Raw genomic sequence first — 26,061 nt, forward strand, 5'->3', positions numbered from 1 at the left:
AATATAAAATATTACATCCACATAAGAAAACAACAAACAAGGCAACCTATACACAGAGAAAAGATGAGCATGGCCGTTTGCATGCTAAAAGTCTAGGGGTTTTAGTTGACCTTCAGGGGCTAATAATTAGATGGAAAAAGTAAAGAGCGGGAGAATGACCCAACTATAAAAAGGGAGAGTCTCACTGTCCAGAAAAGATTAGGGAGACTCACTTTAAAGAAGAATATTGAAAAATAATATAAGTTTGGACAATGTGGGGAACGTCCAACCTCAAGAGAACCAGACCAAAGGAAGGCAATTTCTATTATTTCCCTGAGAGCAACAGGTGGAATTTATAAGGAGGCAGATTTCAGTTCGATTTAAGGCAGGATTTTAAAACAAATTATGCTCCATTAACATCATAAGCTCATTAAAATGGAGTGAACTCTGTCTTTGAAAGTTTTTAGTAAAAGCTAGATAAGAATATGCAAGGGAGAGATTCCTACATTTGGTGGAGATAGGAGAACATAACATAACCTCTGAAACTTCATCAACGATAAAGTTCATAATTGTGTCTGGCAAAAGTCTTCCCAACCTCCAAGGCTCTGAAGTCCTTGGTCATCCTCAAGGGACATGTGCCTGTGTGGTCTCCCTCTTCCACTCTCACGGAACATCAGTCCTGTCTCTCATGTGGCACGGAATCCTGCTAATTACTATTTATTGAGTACTTATCCCGTGCTGGGGGATCTTATACACATTAGCTTGCTTAAATGTTCCAACAACCAAGTGAAGTTGATAAAATTATCCTATTTTACAGGTGGGAAATACAAAGCTGAAATCAGGTTATGTGATCACTTATTTGTCTAGATTCCGATAGTGAGTAAGTGGCAGAACCTGCACTCAAAATCAGACTTAGCAACAGAATCATACTCTTTCCACTACCTATGGCATGTCTCTAACCACTGTCTCTCCCGTGAAAAGCACTGCCTTTTTCTAAATATGTATATTTATTCAATATTTTATGTCTTATATGCCTAGAACTAGATTGTAAATTCCCTGAACAAAGGGGCATGTCTTGTTTGCCTTATTATTTCTAACAGCTCCTATTTCAATAAACAATTGCTAACACCAGTTATTATTAAGTATTTATTGACCATCTAGTACGTAAATGGCACTTTGCGGAGAACCAGACATACAGCAATGAAGAGGTTAAACAGGTTTCTAAGGAAAAAAGTAAACAAGTCAATGGCTTCCCTGACTTTTGAACTGAGACATGATCAGAAGACATGCTCAGAAGAAGACAGCAGTGGGGGGAAGATGGTTTTAGGCAGAGGGAACAGCAAGTGCAAAGTCTATGTGGGGAAAACTAGCTCAGTGTGTTCAGGAACAGAATGAAAGTCAGTGTGGCTGGAACAGAGACAGAGAGAGGGGTGGATGGTATAAAGTTAGGTTGGAGAAGTCAACAGGGGCAAAATCATGCAGGGTCTTGCCGTTTTGGATTTTATTTCAAATGCAAGAGGAAGACCTTGGGGGATTTTCAGGAAGGGTGTGACCTGATCTGCTTTATGTTTCTAAAAGGTCACTCTGGCCGCTGGGTGATCTTGGATTGGATTATAGGATATGCAAGGACGAAAGCAATACTGGAGGTGAGTGCAGTGGTGACTGGCTCTAAGGGTGGTGGCGGGTGAAATGCTAAGGAGTGGTCCGATTCAAGATGTATTTTGTAAGTAGAGCAAATGAGACCTGCTGATGGTTTGGATGTTGGCAGTTTGGGAAAAGAGAGTAGATCAAGAACGACTCCTAGGTTGTTAGACTGAGCACCCAGGTAGATGTTGAGATGGGGAAGATGGGGATAAATAGGGAAGATACTGGGTAGTATGTGAATGGGGTTGTGAGAAGGCAGTAGTTCTATTCTGACCATATTTGAGATGCCTTTTAGACATTAGAATGTAAGCTCTGTGTGTGGAAGGGATCTGTCTTGTTCTTTGCTATATCCCCGGCACACACAACAGTACCTAGAATATAAGTTGGTACTTAATAAAAATCTGTTGAATGAAAAAAGCCAACGGGAGGCATTGAGAAGGCAATTGGATTTATGAATGTTTAAATCTCTTTGGCAAATGTAGATTCTTAGCAAAGCATAAATACATTCCTCCTTGGCTCCTACATGTGCAGTAAGGATCTCTAAGACAGTGGTTTTTCAGAGAGTTGAATTAAACATCCTAATAGGGTCAGTTAATTCAGTCCTGGAGAGAGGCTCAAAATCCCAGTCTCTGACAAAAGCATACCCGGTCTTTCCCACAGCGTTCAGTGTCATTTAAAGTGATATGTCTGATGGAAAAGAACACTGGGCCTTGAGGAGATGCTGCACTACTTCTCTGAGTCATGTTAACTATTTTCATTTAAAAAATACTATTCATGTATGTCAAAATCTTACTTGTCTATTTACTAATTTCCACTGGACTCATTCTTACTTCTATCAGCCCCAGGATTGAGTGGTAACTTGATGCCTGCTTTCAACAGAATAAAACAGGCCTCCAGTGGGTCAGTGGCTTTGGCAGTTCTCTTTCTAGGTTGGCTAAATCCTAAAAACATGATGTGAGCTTTAAGCAGGGTAAATAAGAATAAAAATATCCTGTCATAGTAACAAAATAGTTTGAATATTTAAGATTCCAAAACCAAGTCCTTTAGGAGCAAAGAATGAAAAAAAAAATACAGAAAGAAAGAAGGAAGGAAGGATGGAAAGAAAGAAAGAGAAAGCAAGCAAGTCATCACATTTATTTAAATTTCCTTTGGACAATTATCAACTATTATAATAGTTCCTATTCCAAAGACAGGAATCATTTCCCCCCTATTTGCTTTCGGATACAGCTTTGTTCTGTTCTTTGAATACCTCTGTCTGATGGTCTAGATTAGTGATTCTCAACCATTGGTGGCATCAGTATTATCTTGTGGAGCTTTTAAAATATACACATCCCTGGGCCCACCACGGATCCACAGAGAGTCCACAGAATCTCCTGGGGACCGGCTCCAGGCATGTGTATATTTAAAAAATATTCTGATTGTTAACAAACACATGAAAGGATGCTCAACATCACTAATCATTAGAGAAATGCAAGTCAAAACTACAATGAGGTATCACCTCACACCAGTCAGAATGGCTATCATCAAAAAATCTACAAACAATAAATGCTGGAGAGGGTGTGGAGAAAAGAGAACACTCTTGTACTGTTGGTGAGAATGTAAATTGATACAGCCACTACGGAGAACAGTATGGAGGTGCCTTAAGCAGCTAAAAATAGAACTACCATATGACCCAGCAATCCCACTACTGGGCATATACCCTGAGAAAACCATAATTCAAAAAGAGTCATGTACCACAATGTTCACTGCAGCTCTATTTACAGTAGCCAGGACATGGAAGCAACCTAGGTGTCCATCAACAGATGAGTGGATAAAGAAGATGTGGCACATGTATACAATGGAATATTACTCAGCCATAAAAAGAAATGAAATTGAGTTATTTGTAGTGAGGTGGATGGATCTAGAGACTGTCATACAGAGTGAAATAAGTCAGAAAGAGAATAATAAATACCATATGCTAACACATGTATGTGGAATCTAAAAAAACAAAAAGAGGTTATGAAGAACCTAGGGGCAGGACAGGAACAAAGACACAGACGTAGAGAATGGACTTGAGGATATGGGGAGGGGGAAGGGTAAGCTGGGATAAAGTGAGAGAGTGACATGGACATATACACACTACCAAACATAATATAGATAGCTAGTGGGAAGCAGCCGCATAGCACAGGGAGATCAGCTCGGTGCTTTTTGACCACCTAGAGGGGTGGGATAGGGAGGGTGGGAGGGAGATGCAAGAGGGAGGAGATATGGGGATATACGTATAGCTGATTAACTTTGTTATACAGCAGCAACTAACACAACAGTGTAAAGCAATTATACTCCAATAAAGATGTTTAAAAATATATATATATATTCTGAGGCCCACTGCTTTCGTTCTGCTGACCAGTGAAAGCCACTGTTAAAGGAAATCGTGTCTGATGCTCAAAGAATGAACACAGGCATGGAGGTTCTGATTCACAAGGTGCTTAGCAGCCCTTCTCCACCGCCTTCTCCTGCTGCCCCAACTCTGAGCACAGCCTGAGAACAGCCAAAAAAAAAAAAAAAAAAGAATCCACAAAAACTGTACTCCCAGTCTTCCTAGGAGTACAGATGTAACTAAAGATTTTGAATTTCAAAGCCATCACTTTTGGGGGTGTAGGTTTCATGCAAAATTGAAATACAGAAAAAGAGGAGGAAAAAGACTGCAGAGGTGATGTGATCAAGAAATGAAGCTAAAGAAATAAAGTAAAATTTTTAATTTTCTTTTGGCATTCTACATTCTCAGGTATCCAGTACCTAAGGAACCCTCAAAGCCAAAAAGGAAACTTTAAAAGCCAAAGACCTAAATCCCTTTTCTGCCTGGGATATGACAATTTATTCTGTTCCTCTTCTGGGACAATGTTCTCAGACACCTTGTGACACCATTGTCTTACCAATTTCAAGGATCACAGTCTCCCAGTTCAAAGGAAATGACACATTTTCAATATCAAGGAGTCAACAAGGAGGTTAACAATGTTATATGTATTGAAATAGTAAAGAATATTTGAATCCTGTTGTGAAGCAAACGGTTTCATTCAGAATAAGAGACCAAGGTGAGGAAAAAAGGCTCTTATGGCTTTTGATTCAATGGCACCAGGTAGATGGAGCACGAATATTGGCTCTGGTGTGCTGTGAAGCCCCTCCTCATTTCCAGCCCCATCATTTACTTAGTGTTACGCTGAGTGAGTAGAATCCTGTGGGTGTTGATTGCCAAGAACCACCGAACATGATTTGCTGTCAATAGACTCCAGGGCAGATAAGTCCCCTACAAATAACCTTGCTCTTAGAACACTGCCCTGCACAGCTGAGTCTCTGTGGTTTAACTGCCTACTGTATTTTTTTAGTCCAGAAACTTCTGAACTAAAATTTCTGTTAACCGGGGAATGTGCCATGAAATATTCTGGGGAATGAATACAATTTCTGCTCTCAGAGGTGTGCCTCTAGGGAGATGTGCTTTCCCAAGGAAAAAATCTGGTTTTCCAAAGTGAATTGAAATTTCCCTTACCCTGAGAGGGCTTTATTAACAATTTACCTCATGGGTATTCAGACATGAGGAAAAAAGTTTGTACAGCAGACCTGAACAGATGATTTGCTTGGCTTTCTGCATAAAAGAGGGAGGGGAAACTTTCCTAACATGGTTAAATGTACAAATTCAAAACCAAGTAAAGGAACACATTTGGTCATTATCACATGTTATGCTTTTTCCTTACTATGCCGAAATAGTCTTTCCTTGGCTACGACCAGACAGACTTCTAGATGTTGGAATTTGTCAAAGTGATCGTGATCTCTTATGAAGTACCCAAGGAATTCTGGCTGAAAGGACACAGGCCCAAACAGCCCTTCTCTGGCCAGATGGTTTATTTATTCTTATGCTCTTTCCCAGAGAGTTAAGCTGCACCTTGGCATTCTTTATAGAGAGGGTGGCCTTTAAACTATTGAGCTGACGTCTGCTGAAACCCACCAGATGGAAGGAACAGCACTGAGTGTCACTTTGGGCTGCCCACATTTGTGTGGCTAGAGAAGCGGGTTGATGACTGCTTACTTTGACCAAACACAGGAGGGTAGAGGAAGGTCACCTGGGGCAAAAAGCCAGGTGGAATCCCTCCAGAGCCTTCTGGGGTCTCAGTATAACTGTGGGCTCAATCTTGGCCTCATCACCTGCTCTTGGACCAGCTGGTTTGAAAGAGGAGCCCAGAGAATGGTCTTGCTAAGACGTACCTGACAAGAAAAACTGCTCTCTCAGGGCATAGGAAAAAGTAAACCTGTTAATGGCGTTTTGAAGCTGAAAACCAGCCCTCAGTCAGAGAAATCAACTGTTACACAGAAGAGCGTCTGGCAGTGATGTGGGCAGTGGTAGGTTATCGAGCTGAAAATTTACTCTGTTGACGGATCCTGAGGACCAGCTGTAGATGCAGACCATGATGAGTTCCAACCCCAAAGATCATCAGTGGGTGAACAACAGGACAGGAGCAGAGGCTATATTGATGAGTCATAAGGTTTGAGAACTCAGAACTCAGAACTGTGATCCTAGAATACACCACCTCCCCAAACCATGTTCCATCACAGCCCTTCGCAAGAAAAGGGCATGAACGCAAAGGGAGTAAGGATGCTCCTCAATCTTTATTTGCCTTTCATATCTTCTCAAATGCATGTGCTAAAGTGTGTGATCTCTCTGGTAAAGTTATCTACCAAAAATGCCTCTCTGTCTCCTTTTAGAAGGGATAAATGGCTCTGGAATGTATTCGAAGAGGAATTAAAAAACAGTAAGATCAAAAGGAATGTGGACTACAGGTAGAGTCTGGAGAGAGGAAGAAAGAGGAGGGAAAAAGGACAATATGATTTGAGCCGGTCAGAGCAAGAGACATCGTGGGTGGCCAGGAAGTGAGCCTGCCTAACCTGAAGGGAGGAAGAGAGAACACGGGCTCTTTGAGCTTTAGGTCGAGGATATGACTACAGAGAGGTGTCCAGATCAAAAGGGTTCAGGAAGCCCTGTCTCCCAAACCAAGTGGAGCAGGATGGAGCCCACCCCCAGTGCCCCCTTGACTACCACCAGCTTGGGGCCTAGCCCCTTGTACCTGCTTCTGTTTACTTGCAAGGATAAAGAGAAGTCACTCCGGTGAGTGCCAGTCTTGACATCGGGCAGGAGATAGGGAAATGGGGAGACAAATTGCTTCCAAGCCACAGTCTAAATTGATTTTAAATGATTTATCTCCTGGCGTTCCTTAATGTAAGCCAAACACTTTCAGTTGTTTCATGATTGTACCTGGAATTGCATTTTAACCATATTTTCCTAAGAACTAACGTTAAGCAATATTGCTTGAGAGGCATCAGGGATTTTCTCCCCTTTCCCCACGTTACAGTTAAGTCATTACGTAAAGAGTTGTAAGAATTCGGGAAACTTCTAGCTCATGCTCAGGTTTTACTGACAACGAGCGGCAAGCTGCCTCCTTAGGTCATGAATCTTTCTTGCTCATGACAAGAACTGGTTGTGTTCTCGTCTGGAATGTCCTCCTTCCCTTTCCCGTGATGGTCCCCTTCTATCCCAGCCATCCCTCAAGGCCCAGCCGCAAATTCCAGTGCTGAGCAGAGAGAGCTCTGATCACCCACCTAGACACCTCGGCTCCCACCGTCTGTGCCACTCACACTGCATGTATTTTCTGCCTCTTTTGGGAGTGATTTGTGCCCATGCCTGACTACAATTTAAGACTGGTAGCTTCTGGCAGACGCAGACTGTTATTCATTTCCCTTACTGCTTATCCACCATGGTCTCCTGCTTCTGAGAAGTGCTGAAAACACGTTAACTGAATGACTGAATGTATGAACAAATGCATTCACTTCTCTCCTAAGTAACTAGCAGTGCAGCTAGTAGTCTCTCTCTTGTCTTTGAGATTCTCCCATGTTCAAAAAATATATATTTTATTTCCACTGAGGAAAGTGCATTTATTTTGTGAATCCAATTTTGACAGAACCAAAGTATGGGCTAATAATGTTGTAAATTTTCATCATATATTGCTCATTTCTTATTTAAAAGAGTGTGTGACACGCCAATTAAAAAAGAAAAGGTTATAGCATAGTAGGCACTCAATAAATAAGTCTTAAGTGAATGAATGGAGTGGTAATAGGAAATTCGATAAAAATAGAAATGGTAGGAGGAGAAAAAGGGTAGATGCACAGGAGGTTTAGAACAGAAGTAGAGAGAGGGAGGGAAGAGGGAAAGGAGACCGAGGCTAATTAAATTCAAAATCAGAAATTCTGGTTTTACTACAAATTTTAACTTGATAATTTAACAAGTAGAGAGGCAAGGCAGTTGGCTGAGAAGAGAATAGACTTTAAAGACAGACATCTGGATTCTGACATTCATTCAGCCACTGTGTGACCTTGGACAAGTGACTCAACCTCTCTGAGCTTCACTATTTTTTTAAACCTTTTAATTCTGAAGTAATTTTAGATTTACAGAAAAGTTATAAAAATACAGAGAGTTCCCATACATAGCTCACCCAGCTTCTCCCAGTGTTAGCATCTTTCTTAAATACAGTCCCTTTATCAAAACCAGGAAATTAACATTGATACATTCATGCTGATTAAACTACATGCCTGATTAGAATTTCACCAGTTTCCCCATCAGTATCCTTCTTCTAGTCCAGGATCTAATAGGATCCCAAACTGCATTTAGTTGTCATGACTCCTGGTCTCCTCTAATTTTTGACGATTCCTCTGTCCTTCCTTACCTTTCATGACCCTGACACTTTTGAAGAGTACAATGTCTTTCAATTTGGGGTTGCCCGATGGTTTTTTTCTTATGATTAGAGTTAGGTTATTTTTTTAGGGGGGGCAAATACGTCATAGAGACTACATCTAGTCCTTCTGAGTGCGTCACATCAGGAGATGTGACCAGTAATAAGACATCAATATGTCTTATTATTGGTCATGTTGACCTTGAGCACTTACTCCCTTAAGGTAGGTGTCTACTGGGGTTCTCACTGTTCTATTTTTCCTTTTGTAATTAATACATATTTTGTGAATAGATACTTTGAGACTATGCAAATATCTTGTTTCTCATATTTTGTTCAATAATTTTAGCATTCATCAGTGGTTCTCCCCTGTAACAATTTATTGCTGGGGTGTCCTAATGGTGATTTCTCATTTCCCTCATCCCTTCTACATTTATTAATTGGAAATCTTTTATAAGTAAGAGCTGTACCTCTCCCTCTCCTCCCATTGATTTATTTATTCACTTATTTATTTATATCAGTATGGACTCATGAATATTTACTTTATTCTATGGACCACAGTCCAATACTATCATTATTTATTTTGTTGTTTAAGCTTCACGTTCTTCACCTGTGAGTCAGAGATAATAACTGCCTTACACAACTGTCATAAGGATTAGTGGGATTAAAAAATGTGACACTGACAGATAAGCAACAAGGATCTATTGTATAGCACAGGGAACTCTACTCAATATTCTGGGATAACTTATATGAGAAAAGAATCTAAAAAAGAATGAATATATGTATATGTAACTGAATCACTTTGCTGTACACCTGAAACTAACACAACATTGTAAATCAACTATACTCCAATAAAATTAAAAGAAAAAAAGTGACAATCTCCAGTCTAGTCCTAAATGCTAGCTCCTTTTCTTCTTTTTCTTTACAGAAAGTAAAGCCACGCTAATTTGGAGGCAAGACCATTCTAAATAGGTGAAATCTGAATTTAAGAATTCTCTTTCAATGGAATGAAGCCTTTTTAGCTGAAAGGATATAAAACAACTAGAATTTAGCTCTCCCAGTTTTGCCTAGTGTAGGTCATTTGGGATCTGCCTGTAATGACTACATTAGACTGATTTTTTAATCGGCATACACATAATATGTATGAAAATAGATGCTTGAGAATACTTGAATACAGACTGTTCTTTTAAGTAGTTCAGGTGTTTTCCCAGAAACCTTGTTTACATTTTGAAGTTGCTTAGCTTAACTATTTTCAGAGATAGTCCCAAGCATGCCTTAACCCAGCTGTGGTTCATATCATCACTAATTCTGAATTAGTGAAATCACTGTTTCATCTTTGATTCCCAAAGTTATGGTACTAAATGGAAGAGATCCAAGTTTTCCCTCTCCAAAACTAACTTAAAACTAGCTTTTTAAAGTTCAGGTAAATCACTTTTAACTTCAGGTGGAATTTAAAACAACAACAATAGCGACAAAGGACAAGGGTAGGGTCCTAAGGATGTCTGAGTGAGTCGATCAGGAAGTTTAAAATAATTCATGATATACAGTAAAATCCACTAATACAATCACCCAGTTTACTGGAACTTTCATTTTCCACTCTGTTTTTATCAGCAAGGAAAATCAAGAACATCAGATTTATTTTAAAAGGCAACTTTGGGGGCCGTGTGGTTTACAAGCATTCATGTGGACTCCCAGAGAGTCTGTCTTACTCAGTTTGGAGTGGACCAGGAATCTGCAATTTAGCAGGTGTCACGCTCAGTATGAGCCTGATACAGGCGAGAGGCAGGATATTGTTGTGGTTCAAAGCCCAGGCTCTGAGACCTGACTCTTTGGGCTTGAGTCTCACTGTTGTCACCTACCACCCGTGTGACCTTGGGCAAAGAACTTCATCTCCTCATGTCTCAGTTTTCCCATTGCTAAAATGGGGTCAATGACAAGGATCTGTCTCCCAGGGTTGTTGTGAGGAACAAATAAGTGGCACATATTAAATAATTAGTATGACGGTGCTAGATGGATATTAGCAATTCCTATGGATAATGGATCTCCCTTTGAGGAATGATGCTCAAGGCATGTCTGGATACAGAATTGCTTGAGCTCAGCCTCTAATACTTTCCATCCACTGGGCTTTATCACTGTTGTGATACAACCATCACCAGGGTCATGACTGGAAGGCTATGGAGGCTGCAAGGTGAACTGCTATAGTTGGAAAGTGTTTAAGTAACAAAGGCTGATTGATCCTCTGTCAATCAGAGATATATACAAACTAGGATGGGAGCATCCTCTTAGCATTTAGGTAGTTTACTAAATGACTAAAGTAGGAAACTACTGTATTTGTGGAATTCAACCAACCAACAACCACCAAACACACAGACTGTAATTTTGTGTTTTAAAAATCAAGACATAGAAATGAAGTCTAGAAGAAATAAAATACAGAACAGAAAGGTCTGGGTGTGGGGTTATGCTATGGAATGAAAGTGTTCTCTAAGCCTGAGAGAGGAGCATCCTGTGACCCTAGCATAGCATGGCGACCTCCTCTCCATCCTGTCCTTTATCCTTGGTCCAGGACCACAGGGTGGCTAGCCATTGGCTCTTTTCCTCCCAGTGAGCGCCTAGAGCTCGTACACTGCCTCCTTCCTAGGTGTTCCCAGACTCTGGTCACACCTGTCCTCTTTAGAACTTGCTTCTGGCAAGGCCTTGGAGGCATGGAGTGACTTTCTGGGGCTGAGGAGCTTGATGGGATGCAGAGATCAGGAATGAGGTGATTCATTGCCCCTCACGACCATGTTCCTCCCAGCTGTCCTTACCCAGGTATATTAGTGTTTAATTTCTGCTGAGGAGGTCTGATAGTGGAAGACAGAGTGGGCCAGACAGATCCCATGATCCCTTGGCCAAACCCAAAATTGAGACATCTGGTCTTAAAAGCACTTGTGGGAACAGGGGGAGAATCTTTGAAAATGGGCCCAGGGAGAATATTTTGGCAAGGGCATAGAGAAAATGGGGTGGGGGGGATACTGGTTGTCCAAAGGGAGAAGGCTTGTGGACATGGTAATGGTATGGGATGGAGATGGTCTCAATTAGGCTGAAGGGTGGAGTGAAGTGAAAGAGAGGATGACATTGCCTGGAAAAGAGACAGTCATCATGGAAGTGGGCAGACAGACAGGTAGATGAGATATCAGTAACAAACAAACCTAAAAGGAGAAATGCTTAAAAATCATTACAAAACATCTCAGAGCGGCTTCTTACCTCATTAAATCTCATCACAAGATCTTCAAGGGCGTTATGCTCTCCGTTCTGGGAGGTAAGAATGGATGCTGAGATGGACGCTTTGAGGCAGGGCAGGGACCTCTGGCATTCCGTAGTGCCCAAGTCCCGGGTCAAGAAGCAAAGATAGTCTACCGGCAAGACCCTTCGGTAAATATTCTGTTCCTGCTCCATCAGGATGCTGGCAACTTCCTCTGGGAACTGGATGAGGGGCTGCAGATCAATCAGTTCCTTGCTGATCCCAGCTGAACTTGAAGGGAGGGCACTGGAATTGGCCATAGAGGTGCCTGGTTGGCGTTCTGAAATAAAGCAACAAAAGTCACTGTTACACCAAGGCTGGTATCCCCTATGACAGGTATTTACTTGAGAGCCATTCAAAATTTTATACGTTTCTCAACTGAAGTTTCTGCTTGGTGAATAGTTCTATACTATCTCTCCCGTTTTGGAGACCTTTCTGATATCTCTCCTGCCTGCCCCCTCCCACTCCTTGGGGGTAGGGGAAGGCTTAGTTTCCTGTTTTCAGAAGCAGAACTGATCTAGCACACCATTCCCTAACCAGTTCACTGTGACACTCTGCAGAGTAGCAGTGAAGTAAAATGTACCATTTGCTTCCTCATCCTCTGGGACTAACCATCACCATGAAAAGAAATGCAGGTGGGCATGGGCACAGCAATTGAAGTGGAAGAGGGAAGAAGGCAGTAGGGGGAGGAGGCCTGTACACATATAGGCATATGCACCCTATGTCTGAATACGCAGGAGACCCAGGGACCCTCTGCACACCAGGCTTCAAAACTTCACGGTCTGCTCTGCCAACATTCAGCCCTCAAAGACTCTGATTCCACTGAGATTTACCTGGAGGTGTGCAGGGACAGAACCACCTATACAAGTAAGGAAGAAATAGGTAATGAGGAGATGTATCTAAATAAACAAAATAAATAAATCTCATTCCCTGCTCCACAACTGGTAATAAGAAGGTGGTAGCGAGAGGGAAATTAATGAGTGCATTAGATAGAAGCACCAAAGACATTCATTCAGAGGCTCAAAATTATTCCCTTAGCACAAATTCACTTTGCCTCAGTGGATAGCTCCACCTTCAATCCCTTTCTTCCCACTGACTCTTCTTTGCCTACACAGATATTAGTTTCCCTCATCCTTAAATACAAACCAGTAAAACTTCCCTTATCCCTTAAACTCCAACTAGCCTTACCCTTCATTATGTACCTTCCCTAAAGGGGAGTCTACTTTCCCTGACTCCTTCCTCTGTGAGTATGGCGACCATATCTTCTGATCCAAAAATCGGGCCACGCAGTCTGTTCAAATTAATTAACCAATAAGGATGTGGATGGAACAGAAAAATGGAAACCAGGTCTGTCCTGGGAGCTCCTGTGTTGATTTGGAATACAAAATCATATTTGGTTCTCTCTAAGCTCATATTTGAAAATAATTAAAATAAGGCAGGTACTCAAATCAAGCCTACGTGGCTTCACTCTCCAACTTGCTGAATGGTTGAGAAAGTGACCAGATTTCCCCCAGATTGAGTCAGAATGTAGCCTGAATGATGACAGAGGCAGATTGCAGTTTCTGACACTGATAATTTATGTACAGTGGAATTAACCATATATAGAAAGTCTTCCCAGAATTAACCAGCTCTAAGACATGATTTCAAAGCATAGCACTCTGTGAAGGAAATAAAAGTAACTCCCAAATCTTATGAAACAGCTGCTTATCTAATATGCAAGAGAAGAGATAATGTAATAAAATATGTAAATAACATGATATATTGTAAATCACAATGTATCTTGAGACATGAGTCACATGATGTTACAATGAATGAAGAAGAATCTAGTGATTTGTGGGAAATAGCAATAAAGGAGACCTAAACAAATTTGAATAAAAGAAGAAAAAGAAGCCTGGTAGGTGTAACTCGAATAAATATAGTGGCCCCATGTGTCTCAATATAAGCACGGCATCACACTCAAAGGAAACACAAATCTGAGGTTAGAAACCTTGAAACATAATGTAGACCTTTAGTGTAGGTTTCCTTAAAGCAGGATTACTCGGGGATTTTGTATCATGCACCACAAAGAAACATCTCAGAAATCTTTTGGGGACATATTTTGTGTTCTTCAAGTTCCACATTTAAACAGCAGCTGTTAAAAATACTGCCCGCTTTCTCTCATTCTTGCTGAGCTCCCCTTTAATCTCCTCTTTCCTATTCACAGGCCACGTTGCCCCAACTCTCAGCTGTAAGTCACCATCAGATCTCCCTCTCTGCAACATGGGCAACTCTATGATGGATTAAAGACCCAGGAGCTCTGTGACCCCTGATCATTCCTCATTATTTGTGGAGCAAAGTTCATTAATCCCACAGGCAACCGTAGTTCTTCTCTTGTGAAAAAATTTTTAGAAAATTTCTGGTGAATATAATTATCGATCTCATTTACAGTCAATGTTTGCTCTCAGCCCCATGTTCTCCAGTTAATAGTTATTCTACAGTAGAATAGGGTCGTATCTCTAGACACTCTAACAGCCTAACAAAATTTACTGTGAGACACAGTGTCTTCAAGTTCTATTTCCCTGATAACCGAGTTCAGTACTTTATATGGATTAATTTAGGAGGTAGATAGCATTATTATGTGAGGCTCACATAAGGTCACATAAATAGTAAGCTAGGAACCTGGGATCTGAATCAGGGTCTTTTTGACTTCAGAGCTCGTGTTCTTGATCACTCAGCATACAACCTCATGTAGCGACAGAATATCACATTGTCATTCTGGATTTTAGATGCATCTCAAGTGATTTAAGTTAGTATAAATCAAATTCTTGTGCTTACTTACTTGCATTGATCTGATAAAATGAACTCTTCAAACTCCAAAGGTAAGGATTTGACCCTAGAGCATGGACAGTTCCCTTCTTTGTTCAGCCTGGAACCATCACGTCAATCACTACATTACAACTACATTAGAATGGAGCATATAGAAACCCAAAAGTGCCCTCTCCTTTCCTTCTTATAAATTCATAAGAATGTTCCCATGCTTTAAATGGGTATTTTCCAAAGTGTGCAACACTGAATTTATGCAAAACACCGTTCCTTGGTTAATAATTTAGAGACATACTGGGTTAAACAAAGTTAAATAAGCTTTCTTTTTTTCTATTTTAACTGCAGGACTTCTCAGAGCCTTTAATAAATTCCACGAGGGGCATATACTATCACAGCACACAGCAGCTCTCTTCAACCTTGCTGTCTATCTCTATATCATTTGCATGGGAATTACAGTCTCCTCAAAAGTTTTGTCAGTGGGGGAAACAGGGCCTCGGGTGCTTGTGGGGTTAGTGGTTCCAAACAACCTTAGTCCCTTTTGGCCCCGAAGCCGCGTTGAGACTGGTGACGCTGCGGCCTCAAAGCCCGGCGTGTGGGCGGGCTGCTCCGGGACTACGCTGAAGCCTGCGGGGACGTGGCGGTGGCGAAGGCCCGACCCGTGCGGGCGGCCGTGTACGGGGGGCTGCTGGGCGGCACGGTGGCCTTTGAGGAGGCGCTGCTCCAGGCGACAGGGACCCTCCTGCTGCTGGCGCCCCGCCACGCGCAACCGTGACTCGGAGGCGTTCGTGCAACTGCTGCTCTGCTGCGGGGCCGCGGCTGCCTGCACCACGTGAGCCCGGGCCCCTTCGACGCCCAGGCCAGCCTCTGCCAGGCCCGCTGCCGCTACCTGTAGCCCAGCTGGGTCGACTTCCTGGACCGGATCCTGGATGTGGGCTTCGTGGGCCGCTGGTGGGTGCTGGGGGCCCGGATGCGCGACTGTGACATCAACGACGACGAGTTCCTGCACCTGCCGGCACATCTGCGCGTCGTCGGGCCCCACCAGCTGCACTCGGAGGCCAACGAGCGGCTCTTCGACGAGAAGTACAAGCCCGTGGTGCTCACCGACGATCAGGTGGGACCAGGCGCTGTGGGAGGAGCAGGTCTTGCAGAAGGAGAAGAAGGACCAGCTCGCCCTGAGCCAGGCCGACCCGCTGGTGCCGTCGGAAGTCGCGAGATGAAACCCAGACCAGCCTGGGTCCCGATCGGGCTCTGAGCCCTGGCAGACTGTTGGCCGGGGATTGTGCAGTTGGTGCGAGTGAGCCTCAAACGCCGAGTGACAGAAATAAATTATTTGCACTGTTCTCTCCCTGAGTTTTCACAAAATCGGGGGCCTCCCTCTCACCTGTTGATTGTGAGCTGACGCTAATTCAGAGCCTCCTTGGTCTAGGAGTTGGGGAGAGCAGAGCGACATGCCATGTCACGTTTAGCACTGCCAGTTAGTAAGGCGCTTTAGAAGGAAATAAGCCTTTGTTCACTGGGCTTCACCCTTCCCCTGACTGAGGCATCACAGTTGTTAGGTGACTCCCAAGCTCTCCGAAGAATTTTCAGATTTTTGTTTTAAAATTTGAACTGAAATGTTTATCTTCTATTCCATGAGTAACATTTTTTTTAAATTGATTTTTAAATTGTAGTCTCAGAGGAAACTGGAAAAATAACAGAGACATCCTGTGTACCCTTCCCCCAGCTTCCCCCAAATGGTAACGTTTTCTACAAGCAGTACCAAACACCAGGAGATTGACATTGGGATGACTAAACTTTTTGCAAAAGCAACTTGCTTTTACCATAGGTGTATTGATAGTGATGTTAAAGTGACCTGGAGGGATAGAGCATTTTCTGATCTGGAAATCAATATGGAATCATAGCTTCTGGTTATGTTACACCTCAGTAACCCTGAAAACACAGAATCCTCTGGAAAGGAATATGTTGGTGTACATAGCTGGGTTATAATCGTACTTTTAAAACTAATATTAGAGGAATGAGACTACCTATGTCACTGATGCGGCCCGTGGCTAGTTAATAAACCAGGAGATGAAACCAAAAAATAAAAAAAACAAAGAACCTTAGTCCACCATATTGCCAAAGGCAATATGTAAGGATCTATGTAAAGGTCTAAGGGTGAGAGAGACCATGGCTTATTTAGGAAACTGCAAGTCATTGCCGATGGCTGTAGCATACATTGGGAGAGATGGAGCATCACTGTAGAAAATGAAGGAAGCTTTATTTTCCAGAAGGCACTAGAGAACAGGTGTGGCTCATGAAGGAACAATGGGGGTGGTAGGAGGATCCAAACATATACGTGAAGAAACATACAGCCTAAACTTTTGGGTCTCCCGGTGGATCTAGGCAATCGCCCCACCTTGAAGGAGGGGAGTCTGGGCCAAGTCTTCCCTTGAGGGATGCTGCTATGAGAGACATCCACTTAATCCTTGGTTCCTTTCTTCCTTTCTGGTGATCAGAAAGCCCTCATCTTGCCTATGAACTGCCATTCCCAGGGGCTGTCCACAAATTGTGCAACCCAGAAATATCCAGAAAAGCCTCTACACTGGATAAGTACTTTTCCTTGATAACTCTTCACCCAATGCCCTGGGTATTGTGGCTTTCATAACTCCCACCCCTGGAATTCTGCTCCCTCCCTCAGGGTTAGCACTTGTTCAGAAACTTTAGTTTAGGTGCAAGCCGTGTAAGAGCCTTGGGCTTGGCCTAGAGCTCAGCAAAACCTGCCACTTCCCATGGATTTCTCTTTTTGCCTTTTGATCCCTATCAAAAGGTCTTTATTGCTGTGTCTCATACGCAAGTCTAGAGTTTACCAAGTAATCTCACAAACTCTCTTAACGTAATGTGAGGGAGCCATGATAGGTTGGCATGGCTAACTGTATTTTTCATAAAGCTTGAGTTAAATTGCTACGAGATCTGCTGAAGAATCCAGCTTGTGAGTGGTCAACCCTGGAACTGGTAAAAGCTGAGACAGAATCAGAGGATTCTGGCTCCTTGCCCAGTACTCGGCATTACACCAAGCTGAGCCTGGGTCACCATGGATGTGCTCTGTGTCCAGGGGCCAGCCTTATTAGCTGCCAATGTATCTCAATGGGGTTAAGACTACACTGATGTTGGGATTCAGTGAATAAGAAAAGATCCTTGTTGATACTGAACATCCTAGGAGAGATGACTGATAAACACTACTATAATATGGGTGGGGGAGGGCAAGATATTGGATGGAGGTTGGAAAGGGGTAGTATTACATAGTTTTTTTTTTTTTTGCAGTACGCGGGTCTCTCACTGTTGTGGCCTCTCCCGTTGCGGAGCACAGGCTCCGGACGCGCAGGCTCAGAGGCCATGGCTCACGGGCCCAGCCGCTCCGCAGCATGTGGTATCCTCCCGGACCGGGACACGAACCCATATCCCCTGCATCAGCAGACGGACTCTGGACCACTGCACCACCAGGGAAGCCCTACATAGCATATTTTAACTAGAATGCTATTTCCTCAAGTCTTTCTGCAAAAGTCTTCAAAGCTTTACCATCCAGGATGCTCTTGGCTTGGTCACCCTAATCCTTTTCTGGCATCTCAACAAGAGCTACTCACCTAGCTCTTGCACCTCACCATTTATTAGCCCTTTGCACGAAGTAACATATTTTAATTTTTACAAAGAACACTGTCAGGCAAGCGTGATTACCCCCATTCTATAAACGACAAATTGAGGGTCAGAAATGTTAAGCAATTTGTCTAAAGACTCATTGCTACTAAGAGATGGGGCTGGAACTAAAATTCAGCTCTGACTCCAAAAGTCTACCATCTACTATGGTCAACATTTTGAGAGATCTCCTGCAGGAGAGAAGGATTCCCCTGATTTCCTGCTGAGTCTGTTTCTCTGTTTTTCTCTGTTACACACATGCACACACACACACACACAGTCTTTTCCGGGTAGGGAGAGAGGTGGTTGAAAAGTTAGGCAGGATTATACCTTACAGGAATCTGACTTTAATGAAAAATAGAATATAGTACTTGCATTATATTTTGATGGTAGCTTAGTATGTATGTATGTATATATTTACAAAGGTAAAACCTTTGGGAGAACCTGCCACATAGCTCTGCTTCTGAAATGTTATTTTTCATTCTCACTCTCTGTGAGTGGTGGTGTGATGGGCACAGACTTTCTTGGAAGGCAAAACAAAAACTTAAACATGCATACCCTTTGTCTCAGCAATTCCACTTCTGGGATTTTATCTGACAGAAATTCTTGCAAAAATACAGACAAAGTGAGGTAAATTCATAGGTACTAAAATTGAAAATTTAAGTGGAAAAAAAAGCAAGCTGGGAACAATGGAATATGAACCTATTGGAGGAAAAATAATTTTAAAAATGTAGGTATATGTTTGTATCTGTCTAGTACATACCAAGCTAATGAAAGTGTTTATATATTGCACAGTTCTGTTTCATTGAACTTTTTTCTAACGCAGGTTTGACAGTATTAAAAAATATATCAAAATGGTATCTGAAAAATTCATCCAGAGTACAAAATTCTAATCTTCTCATGGGCACAAACTGGTTTGGCATTTGAGCTGCTCAGATCTTTTCCATATATTGCAATACTGGTTTTGAAAAATTTCTTCAAATTACAATTCGGGAAGAAAGTACGAAAAACTTTTATTATATCTACTCTATACATTTTTCTTTGATTTGAATTCATTTTGTAGACAATCCCTTTATTTTTTTAACTTAAGCACTGGATTCATCAACTCCACATTTAGTAGCCTTTGAGTGATACAATTCCAATTATATAAGATAAGACAGGAGAGGAAGGATGTTGATTTCATTTTATGAAAGATTCAGAGTTGGCTTAAAGACAATCTCAGGCAGAGTTGAAAATTGCTTTCAACAGGGAAGTAATGGGTTTAGAGAAAGGTTAGTTAACTGGTGATTCTTTCTCATTATCTGTTATTGGTTTTCAGAGTAACAATCAATCCTGCAACAAATGTGTCTGGTTTGTCCTCAAAACTGCATGACTTTACAAGTTCACAAAATCAATGAAGCATATTATTTCTAAGTTGTACTTTAAAAAAAAGAAAAAACCAATATGCCTAGGTTGAGAATTAAGCCATATTCAGATAAAACTCCTTATGGGACTGAAGAGCCTCTTAGAAGGAAAAAATCTGACAGAATTCTTATTAATAAAAAGTAACTCTGCACCCTGATTTCCAATGAAATATGAGCTCACTGTGAAAGTATAAAAAATTTAGAGACATATACAGAAGAAAATTAAAATAATCAATAATCCTACACCCACAGATAATCTTGCTAATATTTTTGTTGTAGCATTTCACATTTTTTCTATATATATATATATATAAAACATTTACAAAATTAGCATCAGAACACATACTTTTTTTCTAAACTTAAAACAAAAACCCAACTTACTCTATAGTGCACATTTCCCCAACTCTAAAACTAGTTTTCTAATATTGGATCTTAATGGCTCTTTAGTAGTCAATGTTATGTTTAACTATTTTTTATTGTTAGAAATAAAACTGTGATAGAATTTGTAAATATACCATTATATGTGCTTATTATGTTTCCAAAAACCTTGAAAGAGAGAAAAATTCCCTGCCCACACTGGGAAATTTCCAGGGAGCAGTAATTTCTTCTCTTTTCACGGCACATTAACCAAATGTTTTAGCAGTCTCTCTCATTGATCACCAATCTATTTCTGATGATTTTGGGTAAACAAAATTAACTGAGCCAAAATTCACATGGTAAGCTATAATAAGATGCCGTGCTTAAGAGGAAAATGGCATTACTGACTCCAAGTTAATAGGAGGGAAACTCTGGAGTGTCAGTGACAATCTAATGCCCTTGTACCCAGCAGCACATTCCTGATGGCCAACCCAGTGGATGTGGCTAGTTCTAGAACACAGCCCAAGCAGGCCACCTGAACTCCAGAGTCTGATCTGGCTGAGCTACTTAAACATATACTAATTACCCTTAAGGGATTCTGTGTCTCTATTTTATAATTATAACCATCAATAATAATAACACTAAATAAATTATAATATTAAATATATAATAACCACTACTTACTGTACACTAAGAACTGCACTAAGCTCCCTAAAGAGGTCTCACTCGGTCCTCACAGCACTTTATGCCATAGCACCCTATGCTATTACACCCATGTTAGCTGATGGGGACAGAGGTTACAGAACTTGCTCAATATCACCCTGAGATTAGCGATGGAAGCAGTGCCACATCAGTCTAACACCAAAGTCCAGGCTCCCCAAATCACCACCCTACACTGACTTGAAGGATTTGTTCGTCTCAGTGTTTCTGTACAACTGACAATCAAATGTTTTCCCAGTGGTAGGTAAATGAGGCAGGACTTGGACCAAATGCTTGAGCTGGAAGGACTACATTCAGGAATAGTTGGGACAAATTTTCTACACTTTACAAATCAGGAAGCTATGCCTCTGAGAGGTCAAGCTTCTTGCCCAAGGTCATGGAGCTGATTATTGGCAAAATTGGCCCCCAACTCCCAGTCCAGGGTATTCCCTCTCTACTCCACTGTCTCCCCTACTTGCTGTGGTTAGAACCTCCAGTGCTGTAAACTCTTGGGGGGAATCTCCCCCAGAAGGAGAAAACAGGGAAACAGAGAGTATAATCCAGTGGTTATGAGTGAGGTCCTGGGAGTCACACAAGTGTGGGGCTGCAGCCCACCTCAGGCACTGACTTGTGGCATGACCTCGGGTAAGTTCTCTACAACCATGTCACCGTGATGATAGGGGAATTAAAATGAGAAAATGCATGTAAAACGTTTAGTGCATATTCAGCTCTCAGTAGTTAGCTGTTTTTTATCATCATGAATTCATCATTTGAAAGACAAAGAAGGAATTCTGGGGCCTTTGATCTTAGAAGCCAGATTGAGAGACTTAGTCATATATCAAACCATTTCAGGCTATGGAAAGTTTTGCTTTGTTTTTATAACCTGCAACTTGTACCCTCTGGTGTGGTGCCCACCAATAATCAAACATTTTCAAAAAATCCTCATTTATTCATATGAAAAGAAATATCCATCACATCTTGCCATGCATTGTAGTAATGCATTGATTACTTATTGATTCCTGCAAAAAAGGCAGCTGGAATTTTGATAGGGATTGCACTGAATCAGTAGATCACTTCGGGGAGTATTGCCATCTTAACAATATTAAGTTTTAAATCCATGACCACAGGAGATCTTTCCATTTATTGATGTCTTTTAAAATTCTTTCAACAATGCTTTGTAGTTTTTAGTGCACAAGTCTTGAATTTCTTTTGTTAAATTTATTCTTAAGTATTTTATTATTTTTGACGCTGTTGTAAATGAAATAGTTTTTGTAACTTCACTGTCAGATTGTTCATTCATGGCTAGTGTATAAAAATACAACTGCGCTTGTATCTTGCAAACTTGCTGAACTCATTTATTAGTTCTAATGGTATTTTAGTAGATTCCTTAGGTTTTTCTATATACGATAACATGTTATCTGATAATAGAGATAGTTTTACTTCTTTGTTTCCAGTTTGGATGCCTTTTATTTCATTTTCTTGCCTAACTGCCCTGGCTAGAGCCTCCAATAAAATATTGAATAGAAGTAGTGAGAATGGATATCTTTGTCTGGTTCCTGATCTTAGGTGGAAAACTCTCAGTCTTCCACTATTATGCATTATGTTAGCTGTGGGTTTTTCATAGATGCACTTTATCAGGTTAGGGAAGTTCCCTTCTGTTCCTATTTTGTTGAGTGTTTTTACTGTAAAAGGGTATTGGGTTTTGTCAAATCATTTTTCTGCATCTATTGAGAAAATCATGTGGTTGTTGTCCATTATTCTATTAATATAGTGCATTACTTTGATTTTCATATGCTTAACTGTACACTCATTTTATATTAATATATTGTGTGTGTAAGCACAGTCTAACTGAGAAGAGCTTTGTATGAGACCAGCAGACATTTATTGTCTAACTGCAGTTCTGACCCTAACTTGGACCTGTACATTGGACAAGAACAGATGGCAAACTGGGACATGGCTGTAACCATGACTCCAAATCACAAACACTCTGATATTTTTAAAAATTATGTTTGTTTTAAAGAAAGGAAATATATATTTTAAAAATTCATGTTGAAAATATACTCTTTATTATTGTTTGTTATTATAATCACATTTTCAACCTGTGACGATATGAGCATCAATTAAAATAGCTCTATGACTTAAGAGAAAACTTGTGCGTGTTATTTCTGATTTAGAACATATTATTGCAGAACTGACCTGTACCAGACTTTGGGTAGGTCAAAGTCACTTAATAAGAAAAACACATACCGACCTGGAATTTTTTTTTCCCATAAAAGGCAACACTAATGGTACTGACAGCATTACTTGCTAACGTTTTATTAAGTATCTCCTTTAGTCCTATCAGTGACTCTGGCCTGACTATGATTAAGTATTCCATTTTACAGCTGAAGAAACTCAGAGAGGCTAAGGAACTTGCCTAAATATTCACAGGTAGTTACGTAGTGATGCCAGGATTCTGACTTAGACTCATTTGACTCCAAAGTCCATTCTCTTCACCATTTCTTGTACTCTAGGTACCAGAGTTAAATTTATGCACGAACTCAAAACTCATTTCCCCTTTTCAACTAAAATGGGACCAAAACCTGGAAGGCATTAGGATTCACCATGTCCCACTTGTTGACCAAATGCTATTTCAAGTCAAGTACTCAGTAGGTACTTACCACGTGAATTCAACCTATGGGATGTATCTAATCTAGTAGTGGACAAGGCTGTACAGGAACTGCTTTGTATTTAATTATGCAATTAATAGCTTTTTGACTATGTTTGATGATTTAAGCAGAAGATCTTTGCTGACAAAGTCAAAGCCACCTTTAACAGGAAAAAAAAAAAAAAAAGCTATGCCAAAGTGGCTAATGATAGATTTGAGGACATTATGATTTGGTGCATTAAAATCACCATGCCATTGTCATGTAGAGGGAGCCTGGTAATCTACAAGTCTAAGCCCCACACCATGGACCTCCCCTGAGTCCTGGCTCAGGACACTACACGATCTTGGCTCTCCCCTTACCTCTCCAGCAACGGCACTGGCTTCTGAGTCTCCTTGCAGCTCCTGAGACTGAACTCTACAGTCTCAGTTCTCTCATCTCTCTTTCCTAGAAAAGCTCATCTCAAGCTGCAGCCATCACAGCTAAGCAGATGACTTTGCAAATGTGTAATTCCAGTTCTGACCTCTACCTCAGCTCCAATCCTGATGCTTCTATTCGGAGTGTCTATGTGAACATCCCAGCACCTCAGAGTCAAGCTATGCAAATTGGATCTAACTTTGCCCTTTCTTTTTAGGGCACCGCCTTTACTTCCCCAGATCCAAAATCTTGGAGGCATCTGTTATTCCTCCATGTCCTGGGCTGATTTTGCACCCACTCGTCCACCAGTTATTTCCAGAATTAGTCCCTTCCATCCCATTTTCACTGCTTTCTCTCAATTCCCACCTGCATGGATATCTGCATCAGCCTCTTGACTATCCTCTACTCTGAGATACTGAGAGGAATCCTCACAAAAGCCTTCTTAGACCAAAGCCTAGGGGATAAGTAAGGCCATTTGGCTCTGTGAAGTGATGTCCATGATGGCAGTGGGAGGTGGAAGAAGGGTGGAGGCAGCCCAATAAAATGTGGAAAGAAAACACACACAGGTTTCATCATGTCTTGGAGAGACCTCATAATTCCTTCCTGAGGTCAGTTCCTCTCTGATTTGGTATAAAACAGTCATAGGACCTGGAATAACAACTGTCATCCTCTGTCAGAGCAGCAGAGACAAAGGAGGTACTGGTGCCCATACCTGGACATAAACAGTTCAGACTGCCCAGCCTCTGTATCTGTGACCCTGAGCCGGAGTGCTGCCAGCTCTGACTGGGCAAACTAGGGCTGCATGCCTGGGAGCGTTGGGCACCTTCATTCTCATGCCTCCCACCAGAGGCATGTGGTAAGGAGGTGGTGAAGGGGGAGCCCTAGGCTTCACATGCAATGCGGGAGAGCGCTCAGGTGCCCGGGCTCTGAAGTGGGACAGAACCAAGTCCAAATCCCACTCAGCCACTGTCTAGTTGCTTAACCCTGTAATTAACCTCTCAGAGTGGAGCAGGCCATCTGCTCAGCTTCCTGTGAACTCCCAGCTGGAAGGAGTACAAAACACCAGTAAAGAAACAAGAAGATGGGGAAAATCAATTTTCTTAAACTCCTTAGAAGTGAAATATCATACATGGTTGGGACAAATACTCTGGCAAACCTCTGAAGTTGGAAGGGGGTGGGATCACTATGAAGTCCCCAAAATGCCTTTCAAAACAGAGACACCCACTTAGCCTAACCATAGGGCCTTGGTTTGTGGACAGGGACAGGCAAGCTGGGGGCCAGAGGGAATAGCTCAGGACAACAGAGGGTAAAGCCACCAGCTATCTTCCCCCTTCTCAAGCTCTTCTTAAGCAACTGGAATTTGTAGGGGTACCAATTTATGGCCCCTAAGTCTCAGTTTTCTTATCTTTGAAATGGGGATCTCGAGCCTACCTCACCAGGTTGCTTTGGGAATTACATGATGTGTACACAAAACAGTATAGTGGCTGGGCCATTAATAGAAGACCTACATGTTTCCACATGAACTCTGGGAAGGTTGTCATATGCCCAAGGAATGTGTTATTATTTACTTGTTTATAAGCACATGAGAGTTGGCAAAGGGAGAGAATAGGTCATTAATACACAAAGGACATGTGGCTTTTCATTCTGTTGAAGGCCCAATTACTTACTGGTCTGTTATTTCTTTCAGGGTGACTTCCTTTTTGTCTACAGTTACATATATAAATAATACAAAGAGATTTTATTTTTTAACAGCTGGTGGATCATATCTAATCACTCTGTAAGCTCTTCACCTGAAGGAACCCAACTGGACCCTTGCCATCTCTGAAGGAAGAATCCTCTCTGGCCACTCTGAGTGAAACTTACAGCTGTTGACCACCAATCCTGGGCACCAAAGAGAACTCTCAAACATCTTTGTCAATGGGAAAGACCTGGGGTCTTTTCAAGGTGACCTTGAAACTGAATGAGACCAAGGGATTGAGGACAGAAGGCAAGGGAGAAAAGAGTGTTTGCACCATTAGTGAGTGGCACAGCTAGCACTGAACCCAGGATTTTTACCTAGGAATTTTGTTGTTGAAATAATGCAGATTCTGATTCAAGAGGTCTTGGTGGGGTCTGAGATTTCTTCTGGTTCTGGGACCACATTTTCAATTGCAAGAGGGTTGGTGTTGCTAAAGCACTTAGAACAGTTTATGGCATGTAGTTCCTGATTCAATAAATGATAGTTATTATTGTTTCTATTACTCGCACTGGTTGAGTTACGTGTAGCTCTTAGAAATAGGGCAAGTGCCTTTGGGTTTAGAAATCCATTTCCTGGGGACTTGATTGGCTCAGACCAGTGCCCCAGGGTTCAAAGACGGACTCAAATAGGCTGGTGAACTGACCACACCAAGCTTTGAAGATGCCTTCTGAGCCAAAGA

At 41.6% G+C, this 26,061-nt stretch overlaps 1 protein-coding gene and 1 pseudogene across 8 annotated transcripts in view; one reads left to right on the plus strand and one right to left on the minus strand.

Moving 5' to 3' along the window:
* PLCE1 (phospholipase C epsilon 1) overlaps window positions 1–26,061 on the minus strand; it is a 317,272-nt gene that overhangs the window by 116,266 nt on the left and 174,945 nt on the right. For all 7 annotated transcript variants that reach the window (XR_013824311.1, XM_079900336.1, XM_079900337.1 and 4 more), the window contains one exon: window positions 11,616–11,932. Coding sequence is in view for 6 of the 7 variants with exons in the window: in XM_079900336.1 (XP_079756462.1) it covers window positions 11,616–11,932 (317 nt within the window). In the remaining variant the exon portion in view is untranslated. The remainder of the gene's footprint in view (window positions 1–11,615; window positions 11,933–26,061) is intronic.
* On the plus strand, window positions 14,898–15,822 carry LOC307175134 (mitochondrial import inner membrane translocase subunit Tim29-like; annotated as a pseudogene). Its single transcript has one exon. The product of its transcript is annotated as a mitochondrial import inner membrane translocase subunit Tim29-like (transcript).

The sequence above is a fragment of the Stenella coeruleoalba genome (genome assembly GCF_951394435.1).
Source record: "Stenella coeruleoalba genome assembly, chromosome: 16".
NCBI lineage: Eukaryota > Metazoa > Chordata > Mammalia > Artiodactyla > Delphinidae > Stenella > Stenella coeruleoalba.